Here is a 25,681-nt window from a genome sequence, read left to right as displayed (position 1 = left end):
GCTCTTGAATTTTATAATCTCCGATTATATCAAATAAACTCAATTAAGATAAATTTGGGGTGTTACAGTATCTATCCAAGTTCATACCCTGCTGTGGCTGTTGCCAAATCCCTAGACTGAGTAGCATTCGATATGTAGCCCCTAGAGCACAAAGGCCTCCAAACTCTCTGAAGCATGAAAACTTCCAAAGTAATGCCGGATAAGGGTCACGCCTCCTCAAGTCTAGTCCCGGTCACAGTCCACGACTCTTTGGTATCACTTGACCTGGAATCCTGATGAAAACTCATTATCTCATGGCAACAATAACCTAATAAGGTCCTTAGTCCTATTGTTCTACAAAAAACAATCCTAGAACAATACTCCATGCCCCTGATGAATCACCACATCCCTGGCACTAATTATAGTCAGCCGACTAACTAGCTCATCCTAGGAAAAAACCTAAACTAACAACATGGCAAGTAGTTACAATCGGATTACTCAAAAACCTATGAATCACAATAGTTGAACATTAATCAGCTATACACTGGATTCAACCCAGGAAATTTCCAAAATTAATACACACGTATCATCTTTTCAAGTTCTGTACAATTCTTATTACAATCCCATGTAATAGAAAATCACTAGAATCCAAATACACTGGAAATATGTACAATAAAACTTGAATGATACAACCAGTGTTTGTAATCACTAATACAGATTAGTCAATACTTACGACTGAAAAACTGTTTACAAATACATGTAAATCATCGTACACATCTTGATATTGAACATGAAGTTTCTCATCTGTCCAAGATTCGATACAAGCATGTTGTCCATGTAGTAACCCAGATTCCATTTTAAGATAATAATATGTTAAACATGATTAAGGGTTAGTAATTAACCAATTTCGGAGTGTAATTGGACTTCAGAAGAAAATTTGAAGAAGCGACTTGGGACACTGGGTCAGATATGAGACAGAGATTTCCAGAGTTGTTTCATTGATGTGAGTTCTTATTCTGTTTTCTGTTATTTCATTATCTTATGCATATACAGATTGCATATACAGCTTATTTATGATTTCGAGGACGAACTCATGTCTTAGAGGGGGAGAAATGTAAGGCCCGAGATTATTTAATTTTAATCCGAGAATATTTAATTTGGGAATATTTAGAGTTTAGAATTAAATTCTAATATTCTTAAATGAATAAGGATTGAAATTGAATTAAATCGCTTTTCCAGGGACTGAATTGCAATTAGCCAAAAGTTCAGGGACTAAAGTGCAAATAAGCTATATTTATCATCAAACCCACTTGTTTTCTTACCATTTTAACGTGTAATCAGCAGAAGAAAAGGGGGAAACGAACAGCAGCAAGCAAGACGCCATTTTTGTTCCGTTCAAGCTCCGATATCTTTTGATCCGGCCGTCAGAATTTCGAAAGAAATATATATCGACGATCACCGCTCCGAGAGCTTCGTTTTGTTACAAATTTTATTGAGCTTTCTCATATTTGATTTTTATATTGAAGATGGGTTGTTATTATTCTTGGATATATGTATCTATGAGCTAGTACCGATTATGTATTCGAAGACGAATCGGTAAAAGACTGTCGTTCGAATTTGATATGATTTATTGAAGCAAATTCGAAAGCCTTCCAACTATGATTATGTTTTGGACGTGTATATATATGCTTGAAATGGGGGGAATTATGGTAGAACTGAATATTGGTTTGATGTTGATCTAGTTTGGATTGCCGGTTTTCAGCCGTTACACCGTCGGTTTCAGAATTGATTTCCTTTTGAACTTGTTTAACTAGCTATGTTGAGATTGATGTGGAAGCTGATGTTTATGATTCCAAACACTTCATTTCAGCTTTTTATTGACGTATTCGAATTCGAGAATCCGGAATTGAATCGGTGTGAGACCTCGGTGCTAATAAACTAATCTTGGATTAAACTACACTAAAGCATGCAAGATCCAAGACTAAAAGAATACTGAAATTGTTTTTTTTTTTTGAAGGGGGGTGCGCTCGGTCTGCTAAAAAGTGCAGACCGAGCTCCCCCTGCTGCTGAACAAGGAAACAGCAGAAAACCAGGAGGCTCGACTCGAGCTCTTCCAAAACAAAATCATGCATTACAATGCAACTTAAAAATGTTAAAACACATGCATAATCCATTACAAAGTAGTTCTAAAGTTATACAATCTTCAACTAGTAGAACATGCTTCAATCTAACTTATTCAAAACAATACAACAACTAGAGTTCGAATACAATCTAGGTTCGATTACAAATTCGACTCCCAAAACACCAAGTCTCACTTCTAATCAACTCGACCCTTAGCCATGCTATCTCTGGCTCGGTCTTGCCCCACCTGTTGTCGAGCACACAAACAAAGACAAGACAACAGCCGGATAATCCGGTGAGAATGCAATTCCCAGTAAAAGAGACTAGCATACAATATCACATAATATATCAAAACAAGATATATAATCAAATTCCACATAATATTCAAGTAATTCATTTCACTGCGGAATAAAATTATATGCATGACTTTAAAACCTCTGGATTAACAGACTCAGGTAATCAGAAGGAATTCTTCTTTCTTTCTTTCTTCGGTTTGGGATCCCGAGGTTAAAATATCCAACAATCACACCGAACTCCCCTTTCGAGGTGTACGAGGTATATTTTAATCCTCTAGACTCTAGGGCATTATAGTGAGTTAATCGACACTTGTAGTAAATCGCATACCAAGGCCACTCAATTATAATCTCCAGATCGTCTAATTCAAAAAGAATAATCAATCGGTTCAATATGAATGCATATGAAATCTCATGCACTCAGATATCAATTCAATCATAAGTTCAAATAAGCATATAAACATGCAAGTATGTGATTTCTTTAGGACACTCGAATCAATTCGGGTTCGAGTTAATCATCCTATTCCATCCCAAAGTCGTCTTATACCTTTTTGTCGTTTCACAATCTTCAATCTGTAAAACAACAATACTCAATTCAATAACTATTCAAGTTCTACGATCGATAAGTAAGAAGGTCGATACTATACCGGCTCAAATCTTCCAAACTGATCGAAGCTGCAATCTCGCAACTCCAAGGACTTAGAATCAATCTAACAGAAAAAGTCACAAGATCAATATCGATATCAAAACCTCATCAAACTCGGTATAATCAAATCAATAGAAACGATATCCCGTAACTCAAACTGTCGGCATAACGGCTATATTCTGACAAACCGTAAATGCAGACAACTTAATATCAACCAAATAAACTCCTTCCAATCAACAAACATCCATTCCAATTCAAACCCAACAAATCTCAAAATCCCTCTTTTCGAAAATTCAAAGAAAATTCATATCAAATCCAACCGACGCTCTAATTCAATTCCGTCTGAGAATACACGATAAGAATAATCTCAAGAACATCATACCCGAAAAGAATCAAATTCCAACTACATCCGAAAAATAAAACATATCTGATCGGAGAGAAACTTACGATAGAACGAAGCTCTCGCTGCAGTGATCGCTAAACTGCCTTCAGAAATAATTTCCAACGGACGGATCGAGCAAAAATCGAAATCACAAAGCTTGAGGAAAAGATGGGGCGTCTTCCATGGAGGAAATCGACTTGGAAGGGAAAGGTTGAAGATGAGAAGACTTAGTCAAAGTCCAAGATTATATAACAAATCCACTTTTTGCATTTTAGTTCCTGAAATTTCCAAAAATTGCAAAATAGTCCCTGATCAATAAAAAGTCGGCTCTCGAATTCTGAAATCACTGATTATCTCAATTAAAGTCAATTAAGATAAAAACGGGGCGTTACAATCGGCAAAGAGTTCAAGAAGGTTTGAAGCCCTTTTGCATTTGAAGTTTGAGTTGAAAGTTGAGCAGCCTTTTGATATGAATTCATTGATGTATTTTCAGATTTGAAGTATTTTCAGACTCGACATTGAAAGGTATAAATGATAGCATATCTAGATGGGATAGAACACTCGAGATAGATATGATTCTCAAGTATTCCCTTGTCAATCACATACTTGTTTGATTATGTGCCTTATGTGATTAGATGATTTTGTTGATTTGCTTGCTTATTTGATTAGATGTTCAAGATGTTTTATAGTCTTTAATGTATACAGATTATGTTGCATTCATCTTGAACTCTAGCCTGAAAATCACAGAGGGCTGAAAGGCCTAGAGTGCAGATGACGTTTGGAGGGCTATAGTTGAGTGGCACGGAATGTAGATTTACTTCCAGAGCTAGATGACTTACTATAGTTGCACTAAAGTCAGGGGAAATGAGATACTTGAGTCACCTCGATTGGTGAGTTGGTGATTGGTTAAGATTTTATTCCCCGGGATCCCAAGAACTGAAATTCTACTGTTATCAGATTTGATAGCTTACATTTGAAACATGACATTCATGTTACTATCTTGCATGTTATGTTATTTATACTGGGAATTGTATTTCTCACCGGAGTTATCCGGCTATTGTTGTGTTTTGTATGTGTCCATAGCAATAGGTGGGGCATGAGCTGGATAGAGAGGTCGTGAATAGCTCGAGATAGCAAGACTAATGGTGATTTCGGGTTTATGAAGTAGAGTTGATGTCAACCTTTGTATCTAGATCTTGTATATGTTTTGTACTATGAACACTTGAACATAAAGACTTGTATGTTTGTCAAGAAGTAGAAGAATGTAAGATATTGTGGGTTGTATATCAAGTTTCATGTTTAGTTGCTTGGTTAGCTCATGGATGTGCATGCTTTTTCTTAGATTTTGAAGCATGTATCATGATTTAAGGGTTAGATGATGTTTGAGATTCAAAACAGGGGCAAATTCATTTTTCAGCTGTTTAGGAGTGGAATCCGAAGCTTAGGCGCGCCCGCTCAGCCCAGAAGGCGCGACCGCGCCTAACCAAGGCACCATGGGTGCCTTGGTCCGAGCCATGGGCGCGCCCACGCGCCCAGGTAAAAAATAATAATAATTTTGGTTTGCTTCTTACCTTGTTGCTCGATCGAGATTAACATAGATTATATGTTTAGAATTGAGATTAGCACCCGAGGTCCCCACACAACTTAAATTGTTTATTTTTATTGGTTAATTAATTACGTTGACTTCACTTTAAGCTTATCACAATTACGAATATTTCCAAATAAATGTGAAAATAACAACGATCTCTTTAACATTTTCACATTTCTTAAATATTCATTAAAAAATCAATAAAAAAAAGTATTACAATCCTATATTTACTCAACATTTTTTAAAAATATATTTACTTAAAAAAAAAACTATTAAAGATGAATCGTAGCCGTAACTGAAGACCAAGCTTTAAAGAAGGGTAATTGGAAATTTGGAATACATTTGTATTTGGTACCAAAAACAATTTGAAAATCAAATGGTGCCATTCTTCCCTCCATGTCCCCATCAATCATCAATGGCTGCCTAATTTGGCTTTTATTTTTCCCACAAAAAAGGATAAATTTCCCCACCCAAAGCTAAAGCCCAATGCTGCCTTTTTCTACTTTTTTTTTCCCACTGTCACTGGGTTTTCTTCCTTTTTCATTTCTACTGCTACTCGTCGTAAGTTTTTGAGTGTTGTTCAATCCGTTTTTGCTTCATTCTGGGCTGCATTTGCTCACTCGTATGATGTTTTGTGATATTTCTTGCTCATATATCTCTCATGAAATTATGCTCTTTCCATTTTCTTTTTTAGCCGAATTCGATCGGTTGAGGTGCGTAGTGAGTCACTAACGAAAACCCAGATTGAGATTTTTTGTGTTGGCAGAGGAAGATCGTTGGTGCGAGAATTACGTTACGTTTTCCTTTTTGTGAGGCAAGATATCTGCTTGGAGATTGAAGATTAACTATCGGCTATATCTTTTTGATTTGATTACGCGTTTAAGTATTTACAACTTAAATGCGATTCTGATCTGGAAGATTTGACGTTTCCTTCCCAAATAATCTGGAGTAAGCTTTGATTTATTGATTATATCTAATTTGCTAGTGGGGTTGGAGATTTGCTGTAGAGAATGTGACTGATTAGTGAGGAGTCGCTTGAGGATTATGGAAACTGTATGGTCCCCGCCATTAAGCTTGGCAGATGAGGATGTGGGACCTGTTCGTTAAAGCTTGATTCACTTTTTGAGAGCAAAAAGGAAGGAAAAAGCTTTCCTTTTGATCCAATTATTATAATTCTGTGAATGTGATTAATGAACTGAAGAAGAACAAAGGGAAAAATACGACATTCATTGAGGAAAATGTCACAGAAGAAAGTACAGGGTTCGCCTTCACTTCAGTCTATGAAGTCACTTCCCGTGGATTTTCCGTCTATGGGAACTGATAGCATGTTGGAAATTGTTGAACCGCTGAGCAATGCTGAAATTGGCTCGGTTAATGAGGAATCACCATATTGTAGTTTGGACTTGTCAACCAAAGACGGGGCGGCTTCTTTCCGTGATGATGGTGATTATGTTCAGACTGTGGGCACTACCATACGGTCATTCGAACATCTGCATGCTGATTCTAAATGGAGCGACACCACCTCATATGCATCAAAGAAGGTATATAGACACAGGAGTTTTCATTTTCTTGTTAGATACTTGCATATTTGGAGTCCATCCCTTAAGTTATATCTTATACTCCATTTTCTCTTTATTTTCCGAGATAGTTTTTTATGCCTATTTGTAACATTTATCTTTGTTCTGCCCTGAGCATGTTTTTTCAGTTCTTGCCATGGTTGTTTTCTTGAGTTTCTTCTTTACTACCTCCCATTGAAGAAAATGAGGCATTGATTTGTCAAAGGGGTTGGGTTAAGCTCTTTTATATAATTTTATCTGACACGAGACAAAAAGTTCTGATTTGGAAATACGTCTGATATTTGTTGAATACGTAATTATTTTGGCTGAAGATACCCTCAATCAGGTAAATATTCTAATTGCCTTATCACCTAATACTTTAACTTTGTCATTTCAGAAGCTTCAATCCTGGTTTAAGCTGCCTGATGGTAGTTGGGAGCTGGGGACAATTCTTTGGACCTCTGGAAACGAGTCATTGATATCATATGCCGAGGGAAAAGTGAGCATAGAATTTTTGCATTGTGGTTTTATTTTTGTTAAGCAATTGAGTTCATCCTTCTCTAACATTTATTCCCATGTAGGTTTTGAAAGTGAATTCGGAAGCTCTGTTGCCAGCAAATCCTGATATACTTGATGGCATAGATGATCTTATGCAACTAAGTTATTTAAATGAACCATCAGTATTGCATAATCTTCAGTATAGATATAATCATGATATGATATATGTAAGTGTGCATCTTTACTGTTAAAATTAGTGCTAATATTTGATTTTTCTTGATGCTCTGTTTCCCACTTCTCGATTCCTTTCAGACCAAGGCAGGTCCTGTTCTGGTTGCCATTAACCCCTTTAAGAAACTGCCATTATATGGTGATAATTATATTGAAGCATACAAGTGCAAATCTTTGGAGATCCCACACGTATATGCCATCACAGATACAGCTATTCGGGAAATTATCCGAGGTAATTTGTTTTATGCACCATCGTTACTACTCGAATTGGCTACCGAGGTAGTTGCTGCAGTGATTTAACACACATTTTTCTGCAGATGAGGTGAATCAATCTATAATTATAAGGTCAGTTATTAGTTTGATTTTGTATTCTTCTAGCTCTTCTTCATTGCTTCATTGTGTCATGTATTCATGTTACACAGACAAGTTTGTCGCACCATGTTATAGTTACTAGTCAATTTTTCGTTTTTTGAATTTATTTGTGTTTTGCTTTCCCCTATTTGCAATATAAGTTTCTTATGGCAATATCATGCTATTACGACGGTTGGCCTCTGGACTTTGATGATATGCAAGTACAGTTCGCAACTACTTAGTCTGTGTTTACAAGGGCTACTAAGTGGAGATTTCTCCACTCAAAAAAATCACTAAAAACATACGCATGACACTTTCAAAGGACAAAACATCAAATCAACTTCTTACCAAACAGCATTTCTTTTTAAATAACTATCAAAGATTTTACACTGAAAGTAGTTAAAAGTCAGACCAAACACCAATTAGTTTTTGTTGTTCTTCGTAGTTTCTGAAGCATTTATCGTGCAGCTTATAATTACTGAACTGTTGAATCACATAAGTATTTTTTTTCATGAATTGACTATAAGCATTCGTTATGCCATATTATATCTTCTACAGTATCTTAATAAAGAGAGTGTGTGGCTTCTGTTCTTTCGGTTTCACTATTTGTCTTTAAACTGCTAGAAAGGGTTGGCACACTGCATCTTCATTGTTTCAAAACAGAAATGGCTAACTTATTTTTACGCTGCTGCTTATTGTTCATTCACTTGATGAGCTCTTTACTTGTGTAGAGTTCCCTTGACCTTTATATAGTTCTGCTCTCTCTATTAATCTAGTGGGGAAAGTGGTGCTGGAAAAACGGAAACTGCAAAAATAGCAATGCAGTACCTAGCTGCCCTGGGAGGTGGTGGTGGAATAGAGTATGAGATTCTGAAAACAAATCCAATTTTGGAAGCTTTTGGCAACGCGAAAACATTAAGAAATGATAACTCAAGTCGATTCGTAAGTTGCGCCACAGGCTAGCTTTTTTCCTCGACTTGACTGTGCAATCAACATAACTTGTTTTATATGAGTGTGATAATATGAAGAGTTCAAGTGACGTGGACAAATTTTTTTGCAGGGAAAATTGATTGAAATTCACTTCAGTGAAACTGGAAAAATATCAGGTGCCAGGATTCAAACATGTAAGAACTTGACTTGCACAATGATGAATGAACTTGAAGTAAAATCACCATTTAGTAAATTACCACGACTGATTATATTATCTTTCTTGTATTTTTCTTTTGATGCGGTCCATTCCGTTCAGTTTTACTCGAGAAGGTATTGTTTAATCTACTTTGGTTGATTTCAATCATCTTCTTTGTTTGATATAAAAGACTCTGGCTTACTGTTATGATGAACAGTCCAGAGTGGTTCAATGTTCTGAGGGAGAAAGGTCATATCATATCTTTTATCAGCTTTGTGCTGGAGCTCTGCCCACCCTACAAGGTATAACATATAATACATCAACACTAAGATATTCCAATTGTAGTCCCAAATATCATTTTATCTTCCAGTCCTTGTCCATATCTTTTTCTTTTCTTATAGTCTCATTTGTGTCTGCACCTTGGTGTTTTTTACACAGAGAAATTGAAGTTACGGAATGCGGATGAGTTTAATTATTTGAGACAGAGCAATTGCTATACAATTTCTGAGGTTAACGATGCCGAGCAGTTCCGCGTAGTTATGGTATTGAACCTTATGGTTAATCTCATGTTTTTTTATGTTTACCATTTCATCTGATCTAAACATACTTAGTTGTACATCTTTTTGCTAATCCCAGGAAGCACTGGACATTGTTCATGTTAATAAAGAAGATCAAGATAGTGTATTTGCAATGCTAGCTGCAGTTTTGTGGCTGGGAAATGTCTCATTTACGGTGGTTGATTGTGAAAACCACGTTCAACCAGTGGTGGATGAAGGTGAGGATATTTCCATATGATGAGCGAATTTTTTTCGCTAGTATGCATTGCATAGCAAATCTTCGATTTGATGGCTTGAATGTGCATACCTCCTTGTCAGTGCATGAATTTCTCTTTTGTATGTTCAATTTCAGGTCTAATCAATGTTGCTACATTGATTGGGTGCAATGTGGAGGAACTAAAGCTAGCATTATCTACTAGGAAAATGAGAGTAGGAAACGACAATATCGTTCAAAAGCTTACTCTATCTCAGGTTAGAGAGTCTACAAGGAACTATATTATTTTGAATGTGGTTACCGCCGCCTTTGGTGAATTTTTAACCTTTTTATGTGAAACTGTCTCATGGCTTCTTATTCATTCTTTCAGGCCATTGATACGAGAGATGCATTGGCAAAATCTATTTATTCTTGTTTGTTTGATTGGCTTGTTGAACAAATCAATAAATCATTAGCAGTAGGTAAAAAGCGCACCGGACGGTCCATCAGCATTCTCGATATCTATGGCTTTGAATCATTTGAGGTATGAACCTTTTATATCTATTCTTAGCTTTCCTGTTTCTCTCTCTTTTACAATTGTAGTTGTGCTCATCGTTTACAATTCCTTAGCTTTCCTGTTTCTCTCTCTTTTACAATTGTAGTTGTGCTCATCGTTTTGTTTTTGTTTAGAGGAATAGTTTTGAGCAATTCTGCATCAATTATGCCAATGAAAGATTGCAACAGCATTTCAACCGCCACTTGTTCAAACTGGAACAAGAGGTAATCTTCATTTGTCTTCTATTCTGTAAGACTTTAACCAATGCTGTGCAGTTATTTCATAGTTCAAGATTAAATGTGATAATGTATAATTTCTATCTAATCTTCTGAATTTAATTAACTCTCCTGAATCTGCAAATATTCTTTTGCAACACATTGAACATAGTAAGTGAAAAATTTAAAGTTTCCAATGAACTGGAATTTATCCAATTTTTCTTTAGGAATACGTTCAAGATGGCATTGACTGGACAAAAGTTGAATTTGATGATAACCAAGATTGTCTCAATCTCTTTGAGAAGGTATGACACTTTTCCTACAATTTGCAACTAATGGCTTCATTCTGTTAATTTTGACTAAGCTGATGGACCTTTTAGCATTATATTCCATATTTGTTTTTATGAGGTTTAATAGTGATAATCTGGGTGAATTTCTTCTCCTAATTTTTTATTTGGGTGTGTATTCTTTGGTATTTTAGGAACATGTTTGATGTATGATAGGAAATTTGAGGTTGGCAGATGAACCTCCTGCAAAGAATGTGGTTTCATCAGTTTTTCTTGGGCATTTGTTTTCTTTATTGCAGAAACCACTAGGATTACAATCCTTGCTAGACGAAGAATCAACCTTTCCAAATGGCACAGATTTGAGTTTTGCGAATAAGCTTAAGCAACATCTGAATTCTAATCCTTGTTTTAGAGGAGAAAGAGGCAAAGCTTTCACCGTTTGCCATTATGCTGGAGAGGTATTATTTTTATTACTGATTTTTTTGTGGATAGACTACTGATCCATATTTTTATCTGTTACAACCATTTGAAGAATGAAAAAGGAAAAAAAAATAATCACTATTTTTGAGTTTTCTTGGTTGTGGGGCAGACATTATGTTGGAGTTTTTATGGTGAACCGAACTTCCTGAAGGATGATTATTCATTATAGACTCTTGTGTATGTCAAATTAATTTTTTTCGTTTGGTGTACCATTTGTGGAACACATAAAATTGTTTTGGTGGCGCTACTTTGCTCTTGAGGTTGCATTATTTTTGATGACTTTTCATTAACACATAAAAATTCAAATATTTCGTGTAAACAGTTCCCAGTTACCTCCAGTATTGTAAATGACGGGAGGCGGTGGCGGTGGCGGTGCGGTCCGTGACCGCCTACCGCCTAGGCGGTTGAATTTTTTTAAAGCATTTTTATGGGTGGCGGGCGGCGGCAGGCGGCTGAGGTGTGTGGTGGAGGATGGGAGAGCAAAAATGAAAAAAAAGTGGCTATTGTTTTTGAAATGAGTCAAGATCTAGAGTTTTAAAATAGATAAACTTTGACTAGGATTTTAAAATGTATTGACTTTTGACTAGAATTTAAAATTAGTTGACTATGAACCTTAACTCATTTTAAAAAGCCTTGGCCGCCTCAACCGCTTCAACCGCCCGAGCACCCGCCTCGACCGCCTCGCCGTCCGCCTCGCCCGCCTAGCAGCTCGGGCCGCCTGAAACAACCGCCTCATGCCGAGGCGTGGCGGTCGAGGGCCGCCTACCTAGGCGGCCGCCTCGACCGCCATTTAGAACACTGGTTACCTCTTAATGTTTGCTTGTTTGTTTGTTTGTTTGTTTTTTTTGTTTTTGCTCTGTGGATGTTAAATAAATTATTTGCTCCTTCCAGGTCATGTATGACACAACTGGCTTTCTTGAGAAGAATCGAGATTTGCTGCATTTGGATTCCATCCAGCTATTGTCCTCTTGTACTTGCCACCTCCCACAGGCGTTTGCTTCCAGCATGCTTACTCAATCCCAGAAGCCCGTAGTTGGTGCACTCTATAAATCTGGTGGACCAGATTCACAAAAATTGAGTGTCACGACTAAATTCAAGGTAACCTCTCAATCTTGATAATCAGAGGATAAATGAACATTCAAGTCTCAGCAATCAAACATTGTATAGATCAACATGCAACATTTGCATTCAAGAGCTCAATGATAATGTTGTATCTAAGTTGCTATATATGTGTGTGTGTGTGAGTGTTTGACACTGTTTAGTATCCATGAATAATAGTAATTGTGCCCTAACCTGAGTTTTTTTAACTTATTTTAGGACAGTCATATTTTTAGTATCTGCTCCCACTTCGTGAATCTGGGGGATTCAAGAATTATTAAGGGCTGATCTATTTATCAAGTCAAAGGTTCTCCTAGGTTCAGAATTATCATAGTTTTACATGCACTAATGGAATCGGGAATCCTCAAGAATCAAGATTCCTACTGATTGGAATTCTAGATTTATTATGGTTCTATATCTGTTCCTTTGTCCAAACGATCATATTATTATTTCACAAATCAAAAGTATATGCAAATAAATTGGACATAACCTGGTTAATCAGCAGCAAGGCTAACATACTATGTCATACATATTATGGTTCTATGTATGTTCTCATCGTATTTGGTATTCCATTGTATAGTTGGGGCTTTTGTAAATCTTATTTACAAGCTTCACATGGTCTGTAGAATTGACAAGCGTGATGGCCTCTTTTTACTGTGATTAAACATTGACTAAAATGAAAATTATGGAAAAAGGGTTCTCAAGTTGCCACAGTTTTTGATAATTTGGAAAAAATACTTGCTCTATTCTTTTGCTATGTTCTTCAAGTTTGGGGAGAGGAGTTGGGGACAAAGGTGGACCATTTAGATTATGATTATACTTCCCTAAACAATTTACTTTTAATTATTATTCTCATTTTCTTACTATTTCTTGTTAGTCAGGGCCAATTATTCCTACTGATGCAACATCTTGAGAATACAACACCACATTTCATACGTTGTATAAAGCCCAATGATTTCCAATCTCCTGGTAACTACAATCAAGGGCTGGTATTGCAACAGCTTCGTTGCTGCGGAGTCTTAGAAGTTGTTAGAATATCGAGAGCTGGTTTTCCTACCAGAATGTCGCATCAAAAGTTTACTAGAAGGTAAAGAATAAAAGACCTGATTATTCTACTGATTATCCCCACTAGATTCCATGATTTATCAATGTGATCTCACCCGCCTCTTTCTCTAGGTATGGTTTTCTTCTATTAGATCATGCTGCATCACAGGATCCACTCAGCGTTTCAGTGGCAATTCTTCGCCAGTTTAACATTCTACCAGAGATGTATCAAGTTGGCTACACTAAGTTGTTTTTTCGAACTGGACAGGTGGGAATAAATCCTCTCTTCTTATAGCCCTCACTGTTGAGGAATTTGATATTCTGAATTCTATTAATTGATTGAAAATAAATGAGGTCAAACAGTTTCCAATTTTATCTGTGCCTATTAGAGTGTTTCGTCAAGCTAGCTTGCAATGTTAATTTTGTGTTAACGAGTATCGAGTTGCCTAAACTTTGACGTGGTTGTCGTGACTCATAGATATTCTTTCATTAAAGTTCAGGAAAGTTGCCTGTATTGGAAAATTCTCAATGTCAGTTTGTTACATGCATCAATGAAAAACATGCAAGAATAGATAGTGTTAGAAATGAGACTTGGACCTAACTCATCTCAAAAGCTAGCTTTAAAGGTGAGGGTTGTCCTTGTCTATATTAAGGACTCCCAGGAACCCTAACTATAGGCAGCCCAATTATGGGCGGTCCAACACACACGGAGGGTCTGAGCTCTGATACCATGTTTAGAAATGAGACTTGGGCCTAACTTACCTCAAAAGCTAGCTTTAGAGGTGAGGGTTGTCCTTGTCTATATTAAGGACTCCCAAGAACTCTATCCTACCGATGTGGGACAATATTTCAACAGATAGATTAAAAACCACAGACACTCGAAAATCCTGCGGAACTTGGTTACAAAATATTCGGAAGGGATTTATTTTTCAATAGTACTTTCTGTTGTGTTGTGTTATCGTGGTACATCTATGGTATCTCTCTGAACGTGGGCAAGTACAAATTTACTATTGTTCAAGAACTTGGTTCCCTTGTTTTTCGCTAACCATTATGTGAGAAGTGTGTTAATTATCAGGCTGCATTGGCACTCAATTTTAATCATGCCGTGAATTGTTTCAGATTGGTGTACTTGAGGATACAAGAACTCGTACTCTGCATGGTATATTGTGTGTTCAAAGCTGTTACAGGGGTCATAAAGCTCGATCCTATCTGAAAGATTTGAGGAGGGGCATTGATGCACTTCAGTCGTGTATGTCTGTGTCTATATGGATATGTATTTTGGGATTGCATTTACTAAGTAAAATTTTTCTAAGCTGTGAGACATGTTCAATGCAGTTATCCGTGGTGTCAAAACCAGAAAGCATTATGCAATACTATTACAAAGGCATCGAGCCGCTATCTCCATCCAAAAGCAAATGAAATCCAGGATTTGCCGTAAAAAATTTAGAAATTTGAAGAAGGCGTCAGTTTTAGTACAATCAGGTAACCTATGTTACATAATAATGTGACACAACTACCTTAATGTAAACAATTCTATTAATTTGGTAAAATTCATAAACTCCCATCAGGTAGGTATAATTGGCGGTTTTATTTTTCTGCTGAAGGTTTATTCTCAGCAAAAAAAAAAAAAAGCAAAAAAGATGCTGCCACTTCTACTAAGATTTATACCTGCTTTCTTTCTTGAAAAACTGGAGAAAGATTTATTTTAAGACAAACACAACAGGGAAATTAAATATCATGATTCTCCATTGAATCCTTGATCATAGACATTGTGTGATAGAGCTGTAACATTCATAAGGGAAAAGGGTATTTCAATTTCATATTTCTCTGCCCTTTATTTTATTTCTTAGTTATTCGTGGCTGGTTGGTTCGAAGATGCTCGGGAGACATAGGGTTGCTGCAATTCGGAGAAAGAAAGGTACTTGGGACTCGGTATTTGGTTGATCATTTAAAATGTTATGTGACTGCATGTTAGTGTGTTGTGGTAGCAATTGACAATAACGCTTCAATTTGTGAACACATCCAGCTAATGACATGCCATATATATTTGTCTTTGGATATGTATTTTTCTCCTTGGCGTGCTTTCTCATGATACCTATTTACAGCTTAGTTTTTTTGTATATTATGTTGCCCTATTTTTTTTTTTTTAAGAGAAATGGAATTCCATCTCCATTTCATTGCTTAATTGGAAAAAATCAGCTTGTTTGTTGTATTTGTATATATCCGAAAACTTGAATTCTTACATCGCAACTGGAAATCAGGGTAACGAGCCGGAAGAAGTGCTGGTAAAGTCATCATTTCTTGCTGAACTTCATCGTCGTGTTCTTAAAGCTGAAGCTGCTTTGAGAGAGAAAGAAGAAGAGGATGAGGTCCTGAACCAAAGGCTGCAACAATATGAGAATCGATGGTCTGAATATGAGCTAAAAATGAAGTCCATGGAAGAAGTGTGGCAGAAACAAATGAGGTCGCTTCAATCTAGTCTTTCCATTGCGAGAAAGAGCCTAGCTTTCGACGATTCTCAAAGAAATTCAGATGCCTCACTCAATGGAAACGATGATAGAGAATCTACCTGGGAAACAGGTAGCAACACAGGTATTCATGAAAAGACTGGAGAAAGATCGTCAAATGCTGGTTTAAACGTTATAGGTCGATTAGCTGATGAATTTGAGCAACGAAGTCAAGTATTCGGGGACGATGCCAAGTTCTTAATCGAGGTTAAATCAGGCCAAGTTGAGGCAGGTCTGGATCCTGATCTCGAGCTTCACAGATTGAAACATATGTTCGAGGCCTGGAAAAAAGATTACGGATCAAGATTAAGGGAAACCAAAGTGATTCTTCATAAGCTTGGACACGAAGAAGGCTCTGGAGAGAAGACGAAAAAGAAATGGTGGGGTGGGAGGACCAGTACAAGGGTAAGTTGAGTTTCATTCCCCCAAGAGATGGATTTTCTTGAACTATACATAGTTTTGAGTTGACATTGCCAAAGTTTGTGTCAAGTTTGTGGGTAATGTAAACAGATAAGATTGTAAAGATGGACTTGTAGTTGTGCTTTTGTAATGATTTTGAAGAAAATTGCAAATGCCATTCCTCATGGCATTGCCTTTTTTCTGTAGTGTAGATTTGGTTTTCATTTATGCGGAAGGTCAAGTGTGCGTGCTGATTGATGACACTGTTTTATGATCTCTCTTTCTGATAATGAGGCATTTACTTTTTACAAAATATAGTTGCCAATTAATGGCTTTGGCTCAAAAACTATCTTATGGGCTATTTTGAGAAGAAATAGGGGAGATTAACATTGGCTACAATTCATTTTTAAAAAATTAACTCTTTCAAGTGTATTTGAGTGTATTCAAATGCATGAAAACATATATATATATATATATATATATATATATATATATAGATGTATGTATATTAGTTTTGATATCACGCATCCAAATGTGTAGGATTTTCGTGAGCGACCACTAAAACACACAAGTGGATTTTAGTGTTTTTTTTAGAAACTACTAAAACCTATCAATGTGTTTTTGTAGTCGCTCACAAAAATCATATAAATAAGGGTGCGTAAGATCAAAACATATATATATATATATATATATATATATTAGTTTTGATATCACACATCCAAATGTGTAGGATTTTCGTGAGCGACCACTAAAACACACAAGTGAATTTTAGTGTTTTTTTTAGAAACTACTGAAACCTATCAATGCGTTTTTATAGTCGCTCACAAAAATCATATAAATAAGGGTGCGTAAGATCAAAACATATATATATATATATATATATATATATATATATATTAGAAATGATATATATATATATATATTAGAAATGATACCCTGCACCCTAGGTGTGCAGGGTAACATGAGTACCGCATACGTGGCGGTCCATGATTGGTCAGCCAGTTTTTGTAAATAACAATTGTGTGGTTGTGGGCGCGCCACGTAGGCAGGTGCCCACAGGTGTGCAGGGTAAGGGTGTGCAGGGTATCATTACTCATATATATATATATATATATATATATATATATATATAATTATGTTATCTTCAATATCTGTTTTTAGGTATTTATGGGAGTAACGAGATGTTTGTGAGCGCCCATGACAACAAAATTATATATAAGATATGTTTATTAATTTTGTTTCGTACTTTTGTATATTTCATTGTTATTTTTTTAAAAAAAATATTTGACCAATGTTATTTTGAGATATTATTTTGATGTATTTTAGTATTTAGATAAGATTATTTCATGTGGACATCGTGGGAGGAAAGTTGAAATTTGTTAAAATCGAAATTTATTTGATTCGATGATGATATTTGTCAAAATTAAACCGGCTAAAAAAAAATCAAAATTTCATTAAATCAATAATTTTATTTATATTTTACAATGGAAAATTTTTTTAATAATTTTTAGTTGATTGTTGTTTATTTAAGTAATTTATTTAGACTTTAAATTTAAAGATTTTACAATGAAATCATTTAAGAAGATAACGTTTCATATTTTAAAATATATTACATTATCAATTAAAATAATAATGCCAAAATCGAATTTAATCGACCGAAATAATCGAACCATTTTGGTAAAAAACCGAACTGAAAGAAAATTATTTGGATTTCGGATTATATATATCTGAAACCGAAAACCAAAAAAATCGAAATAAAAAATCGAAAATCGAACCGAACCAACCAATGAACACCCATATTTTCAATTAGCATGAACTTGATATCTAATGATCCAGAAATATGCAATCCAACCCAATCAGTCTAGCTTTAATCCACAACTTCAATCAGAATGTTTAGGCTTTAACTCATATTTTCTATTTTTCATCATCCATCCTCCAAAATAGAGACCGGTAATCTCTATTTTCAAAAACTTTATCCAACCTATATCCTTTAAATATTAACCAATACTCTAATTTTCTAATTTTTCTTTTCCATTTCCAAACACACTTATATATAATTAAATAATGTATTGCAACTGAATTAATTGCGTTATTTGACTCGTTTGTAATAAATTGTGTTACACATTTTTTTAGTCATGATCTTGTTCATTATTTCCATTTAATGTTTATTATATTATAAACACTAAAATCACAATTTATTAATGAAAAAAATAAAACACCTCAAATAAATTAAAAATAAATAAAAAAAATTTAATTTAAATTTTTTAAAAAAGAAATGGGCCATAAAATTTTAAAAAAATACAAAAAGATTTTCGAGAAAAGAATTTTTTGTAATTAACGTCATCATCTTGTGCTCTATATCTACATTGATCTTCCATATTTGGAGGATCATTGTGAAACTCTCCAAAATAGAGAGTACAAATAGAGTTGGGTTGGTTCTCCATTATAAAGAAGGGTTGGAGATGTCGAGTTATTTATAAATTATATACAATTGATTTAAATTTTTTTTTTCTAAAAAATATTGTACGTTACAAAAATATTTTGTGTGCGGGAAAGACAAGATAATATTCATTCATATTTAATTGGCACGCATACTTTTGCCCAAAATATTTTAGAAATTGTTCTCAATTTTGGTGAAAGCTCCAAAAGACAATTTATTTATTATTTTTTTGAACATTCAGTAAAAAAATTTATTGATAAAAAAATTTGGTGATAAATATACTAACATTTTTTTCGTTCCCAATTACATCACTCTTTTAACAAAAAGTTTTTCTGATATGTCCTTCAAACTAAAAATTTCCTTTACTATCCTTATTTTGATATTTTGTATTAAAGTTTCCCTAGGGCTCACAAAATGGTATCAGAGCCTAGGTAATTTTATTCAGACTAAATATTATTCATTAAATCATATTTTCTTTGTTGAGAAAGAGATTTTCAATAAACTATGGATTCAAACGAGAGTTTGAACCAGAAGGATTTCATTTACATGAAATACCATAAACAAGTAAATATATTTAATATAGATTCTTTACCACAGAAGTTAAAAAGACTTGGGTCTTTTATACGCTCTGAAGAGATTAAAAAATATGATATAATTCTCAATTTTTAGAAATTACACCAGATTCTTCTAAACTCTCCGGAGATCTTAGAGAAATTCAAAAGACGGTACAATATTACAGAAATCAGCTGTATGAAATACCTCGGCAGATTGAAGAAATCCTTAAGAAACAAGATGAAATTCTTGGAACTCTAAAGGATCTTCAAAAAAAAAAAATCATAAATCTAGAACACACATCTGATTCTAGAAAAGGTAATACAGGAGGAAGGTTACCACTCTCGTTTGGTACCGAACCTTTGCTATATCAGAAAGGTAAAACCAAATTGGTACAAAAACCTTTAACCGATGAAGAAATGATGATTAATCTTATAAAAGCAATATCAGAAAAAAAAACACACTATTTGATGACTACTTTATAAAGATTAAATCTCGAGGATCTACAAGATCTTGAAGATTCATTTGCGAATCTCAAAGTAGTAGATCTAAAAATGAATTCCCCTAAAGGTGAACAACCCATAGGGAATCCTCCAAGATATGTGGTTAAAACAGAAGAACCACGTAGTGAGTTTCATGTTGGGGAAAATTCACATCCAGCAAGAACCAGGTCAAGAAGGAGTAAGATACCACTACATCAAACTCCTTACGGCAAAACTGTTTTAGATCCGATACATCCTTACGGGGTTATGTTAAACCTTGATGTTCTGAACTTTAAAAACAGAAAAGATCTCATAGATGATTGGACATCAGCTATGAGAATAGCAGCATGAACTTTAGATCTCAATAAAGAAGGATTTATCAAACTTCTGGAAATGAGTCTAATGAGATCTGTTAAGATAGCTTGAGAAATGACCATGCCTGAGACCAAAGAATTAGTCTTAGCAGGAGAATCTCTAAGCGAAATTGGAGGAAGAATGACCACCCTATTCAAGACACAATTTATAGGAGTTGATTATTTTAATAATCAAGATACAGAAAAAAAAGAAGATATACTCAAGCTCTGTATAGTCTTGAATTACACGATATCTGTTTAGTTGATGAATACATTATGTTATTCACTAAATATAGATGGAATTCGGGAGTCGAGGAAAATATAGTTATTCAGCTATTTTTTGCAAATATGCCAAGTCCCTGGAGAGAAATGTTGATAAAAGAATATGTTCCAGGTAATCCAGATACATTGGCAAGACGAGCCTCTTTTCTTAAAAGAAAATTGGCAGAATGGTGTCATATGGCAGCATTACAAAAGAATTACAAAAAGATAAGGGGTATTAATAAGCATACTCCTCTATGTTGTAGAGAAAATGATCTCCCTACGGTTATTGGGAGTAGATCACAGAGATTTAAGAGGAAGAAATTCAGAAATAATCCCTACAATAAAAGAATGAAAAGTTCTTGGAAACCAAGAATATTTTGGTCCAAACAAAAGGTCAGATCCTATAGATCGGGTAGACGAAGTGGACCTACAAGAACATCCCCGACAACAAGCTCATCACAAAGTAGGGGAAGAACACCATTTAGAAAAACTTTCAGAAGAACTCATACAAGAGCAAGTGAAAGTTTCAAGGATTGCAACTGCTGGACATGTGGAGCAAGAGAACATATATCTATAAACTGTCCAGAAAACGAGAAAAAAAGAGTTAAACTCTTTGAAGCAACACCGGATATGGATGATGCGGTCTTCTTTCAAGATCTAGTCCAAGTATATCAATTTGAGGATATCCCCTCAGATGAAAGCATATACGAAGAAGAGATATTGTTTAGCCAAGAAGAATCTGACGATGAATCAGAATCAGAATCAGAATAGAGAAGAAGTGTTTCGACACGAAACACATGAGAGTTTGGCTGGGTTTTTTTAGTCAAACCACGATATCTTATAATATGGTCCAAAGGATTATGAGAGAAATCAACATTACAGAAATACCAAGGATTTTCGGCTGGACAAGTAGAATGAGTCTTAGGCAACCTAGGACTTAGACAAAGAAGACATCATCTGATTTACAAAGCATCCAGAAGGGAAATGACAATCCATATGGAGCTAACGAGTAATCAAATAGAGATGCAGTTAATTCCTTTCGAAGAAATAAGAGAGGAATTGAAAAAGCTAAAAGGTGAGGTAGCAAGGACGATGTCTTGAATTCATATTGGAGCAATCCAAATAATGATCAAGACAACTTTTAAAGAAGGATTAGATTAACCCATAGATATCGTAATATGTGATAAAATAATGAGGAATATTCAAGATGCTGTTCTGGGTACTATCTCAGTAATCTATGTGCTGGAAAAATTTTAGGAGTTATTTATCCGAGAATAGCCTACAATTTAGCTGACAGAGACTTTAGTCGAGCCTTGACGTTGCATCAAAATTTCAAGAAAAAAAGATTAATGAAGAAAGGTAATAGGCATATTCTATTACATATCAAATTTCATATGCTCTTTTTAATACTCACCATTTTGAATTATTTATTAGAAATGAGTTTATTGAAATTCCAGAGATCTTCGGAAAAGTTTCTCAAGCAATATACCCGGAAAGAATCGAGTTTCCTTTAATTCAGAAAACAGACATTCAAATTCAAGATAAGCCGGTTCTATACAAAGACCTCAAAATAGAACCCCGAAGGTTATCTTTCCAAGGAGACCGAATGACAAGTCGAAGGTGGGATAAATCTCCTATTCAGGAAATTCCACCCGAAGAAAAGGAGTTTTATATAATAGGAAAACTTAGATCCCCAGAAGAATGGAAAGAAGTCAAAATAGTATTCGAAATTACAAGTCACAGGAACCAATTTCCTTGTAACTCGATTTACTATTTAGAACAGTAGGTAAAAGGAACTTATCAAAGATTAATAAATGTTGGTGAATTGGAGGTTCAAATTTCGGGGATCCCGGGAAAAAAAATAGATCAACTAATTCTTGGCTTAGAATTCCTGGAAGATCATAAACCATGAAAACGACTTGAAAAAGGAATAGAGTTCATGGCAAAAGAAAAAACTTGGAGAATTCAATAAAAATCCTGCGAGATGGAAAAACAAGAGAATTGGATAAGGGACAATCTCTTAATCAGATTCGAAAACTCTGTTCACAAACAGAGGAAGAAGCAACTTTTGAAATTAGTAAGTCATGAACATGATATACTAGAACTCATTGAAGAAGTAGAAGGGAGTAACCATAGTCTACCTTCTGAGGCCTTAGAAAAACTAAAGATGAATAGTGTTAATCGGATTATTGAGTTACAACACAGTCTGTTAAAGATGGCGGGACCATTTAGTAATCCCTTTAAAAAAATGACAACTAGTCCTTTCTCCATATACATTCCGATAGGGATGTTGTATGAAAAATATAAAGATCAATACTTTGCAGCCTATATTGATTCAGGAGCAGGAATCTGTACAGCAAAAAAAGGAGTATTCCCTACAGATTGTGAAGAAGAATTGCCAAAAATTGCTGGACGAGATTTCTCGAAAAGAATTCTTATTCTTTGCAGAGGAATAAAGCAAGCAGAAATCCTTATGGAAGGCGCTAGTCAGACTCCTTGGTACAAGGTAAAGACACCACCAATATATTTCCATGATACATAAGCCGATATCTTGTTGGAAAATAACTTTTTACAAATGTTTAAAAAGTACACACAAGATAACGATTTAAGACGACTTATGTTTACTACCATTTGTGAACATAATATTATCGTTCAACGACTCAAGATGGCCTTTTATCGACAAATGCCGATAATGTTCCGAAGCCAGCGTGGTGATAAAGGACAACTTTTTCACCCAAAAATGAAAGATCCAAGAAGGTTTGGAGAAACCATGTTGAAAATAACAACAGAACAAGAACTTCAAACAGAGGATATGGAGCTTCTCAAGGTAACTCTGAATCACAAAAACAAGGTCTCCCTTGAAGATGTCAAAAAGAGGCTCAAAGAAAGTTATATAACAAGCATCATTTGGCATGGTGGGATAGAAATCAACTCAAAGCCAGTTTTACTCTAAAGAAAGGCAAATAGTATGAATTATTTAGATACAAGCCTATCCCGATGAACATAACAGATCAAAGGGATATGAGAATGATTATCAAGGAACATTTGGACCTTGGTTTAATCAAAGAAGGAGTTTCACCATATAGCAGCCCATGTTTTCTGGTCAGAAATCATGGTGAAATAAAAAGAGGGAAACCTAGGTTAGTTATTAACTACCAAGGCATTAATAAAATCCTGGAGTTTGATGGGTACTTCATACCCAGTAGAGAACATCTAATTAGTTGTGTACGAAATGTTAGAGTGTTCTCAAAATTTGATTGTAAGCCTGGATTTTACCAGATTCGAATGGATGAAGGAAGTAAGAAATTCACAGCCTTCTCTACATCACAAGGACATTATATCTGGGAAGTTATGCCTATGGGATTGGCTAATGCACCCCAAATATTTCAAAGAAAGATGGATAATCTTTTCAAAGATTATTTCAACTTCATGTTTATTTATATTGATGATATTCTTATAGCATCAAAAAACATAGATGAACATGTTAAAAATTTAGAGATTTTCTCTAAAATTTGTAAACAAGAATCTGAAAAGAAAGCAGTCATAGCAACAAGGAAAATTGAATTCCTTGGTATTGAGATTGATGAATCTGGAATAATTTTACAACCCCATATTGTGAAAAAGGTAAAGAATTTTTCAGATAAACTCAAAGATGTAAAACAACTCCAAAATTTTTTAGGAGTAGTTAATTTTGCAGGGATGTTCATAAACAACCGGGCAATGTACATAAAAGTGTTCAGTTCTTTGTTAAAAAGGGATGCAAGGTTTATATGGACCGATGACCATACTAAAGGGGTAAACCAATTAAAGGAGATATGTAAGAATCTCTCAAAAATGGCTATACCCGTGGATGAAGATGATCTGGTATTATTTATGGATGCCAGTGATGAATGGTGGTCAGCAGTCCTTACTAAGATCACTCCGGATGGAGAAATACCATGCAGATATTGTAGCGGTCTTTTTTCAGAATCTAAAACTATCAAATGGCATATCAACGAGAATGAATTTTATGCAGTTAAAAGGGATTTTGAAAAATGACCATTATTTTTATTTGCTAAAAAATTCACTTTGAAGGTTGATAACACTCAGGTTGAAACATCTAGACCTTCTTAAAACTTAAATGCGGAATTTTTTTTTTTTTAAAAAAATAATAACAATACATATACGCCCATACATATATGTAATTCAAAATAAAAGATAAATAATATCAGCATGAAGTAAAAATAAGTTTTTGCATGCTCCAAAAACATCAAGTGCGAAAATACTAAAGTAAAAATATAATTTGCTTAAAAATCAATAACATAATAAAATATATTTGAAATAATCCTAAGTCATGCAACGGTCACAGGGCCACTGTTCCGTGAGCTCATACGTCCTCACCACTGGTAGGAGCTACATAAAAGTCATCTGTCTCACCTGCACCATATAAGCGTAGTGAGCCTAGGGGCTCAACATGTCTAAACTTGAATATCAAGGTTTAAAATAATGCATCACATAATCATACTAATACATATACATGATACATGAACATGCATGGAAATATTTTCATAACATAAATGCTGAATCATAATCTTAAGCATAATCATAAGCTTTCTTCATCATACATAACATAGTTGAGCATAGTATTTTTGAAACAGTCTATGGTCCTATCCGTAAGTGTGACGCTTATCTGTGCCGACTGATCAGTCTCATAAACCAACGTACGTGACGGTGATAAATCACCTCCTATGGTAGGAAACTACTGCATAAATCATATATCATATGGTGGATAACCACCCTTATGTCACACTACTTCAATTTCCATCAAGAAAATATTTTTGCTCAACTCATACATAATCATAATCATATCATATAAAAATTTCATGAATGCATGCACTGAAAATTGTCCGTAATATATATTTAATTTATTTTTCATAATAAATATACTTATACTTAAAATATAAACTTCATGCATAAAAATAATTAAATATATATTCCGAACTTACTTATTTTCCATGTGTTGGTCCAGACTGCTGGTCTCTCTACTAATCCCCTTAACTGACTTAAAGCCCATTAACTAACTTAAAGCCCATAATTAATAAATAATTTTAAAAATTATAATTTTTACTAAAATAAAATACTTAAATATTATTGGGCTTAAATAAAAATATTTAGGCCCATTAACTAATTAATTAATAAAAGTTCATTGACTGGCCCATAAAATCACTGACTGACCCAAAAATTTCTATGGGCCCACAAGCCCATAAAAATAATTGGGCTAACTTAAAAATAACTTTGAAAGCCCAAATAAAATTATTTGGAGGACCAAATAATTTTATTTCTAATTATTTGGCCCAAAAATCAATTAAAACATTAAACATTTAAAAATTAAAATACTCGAGCCCGGCCCACCTAACCCGGACTCGGACCAACCTAACCCGACCCACTACCCTAAAAACTCGACCCGGACCACCCAGACCCGACCCAGCCCCAACCCCCAGCCC

The 25,681-nt window shown here is 34.9% G+C and overlaps 1 protein-coding gene across 1 annotated transcript; it reads left to right on the top strand.

The window, feature by feature from the left end:
- The first annotated feature begins 5,480 nt into the window (after window positions 1-5,480).
- LOC140872297 (myosin-1-like) lies at window positions 5,481-16,390 on the top strand. Its single transcript, XM_073275119.1, has 23 exons — window positions 5,481-6,550; window positions 6,963-7,064; window positions 7,147-7,290; window positions 7,376-7,526; window positions 7,612-7,639; window positions 8,422-8,587; window positions 8,706-8,769; window positions 8,892-8,905; window positions 8,989-9,073; window positions 9,210-9,313; window positions 9,408-9,546; window positions 9,681-9,799; window positions 9,913-10,065; window positions 10,212-10,301; window positions 10,520-10,597; window positions 10,879-11,037; window positions 11,951-12,157; window positions 13,039-13,244; window positions 13,334-13,469; window positions 14,321-14,450; window positions 14,537-14,683; window positions 15,052-15,119; window positions 15,463-16,390. The coding sequence occupies exons 1-23, from the start codon at window positions 6,248-6,250 to the stop codon at window positions 16,120-16,122; spliced, it is 3,453 nt and encodes a 1,150-aa protein (XP_073131220.1). The 5' UTR covers window positions 5,481-6,247; the 3' UTR covers window positions 16,123-16,390.
- The last annotated feature ends 9,291 nt before the right edge of the window (window positions 16,391-25,681 follow it).

The sequence above is a fragment of the Henckelia pumila genome, unplaced genomic scaffold, assembly GCF_033568475.1.
Source record: "Henckelia pumila isolate YLH828 unplaced genomic scaffold, ASM3356847v2 CTG_461:::fragment_3, whole genome shotgun sequence".
Classification (NCBI taxonomy): Eukaryota; Viridiplantae; Streptophyta; class Magnoliopsida; order Lamiales; family Gesneriaceae; genus Henckelia; species Henckelia pumila.
This window is presented reverse-complemented; position numbering and strand designations above follow the sequence as displayed.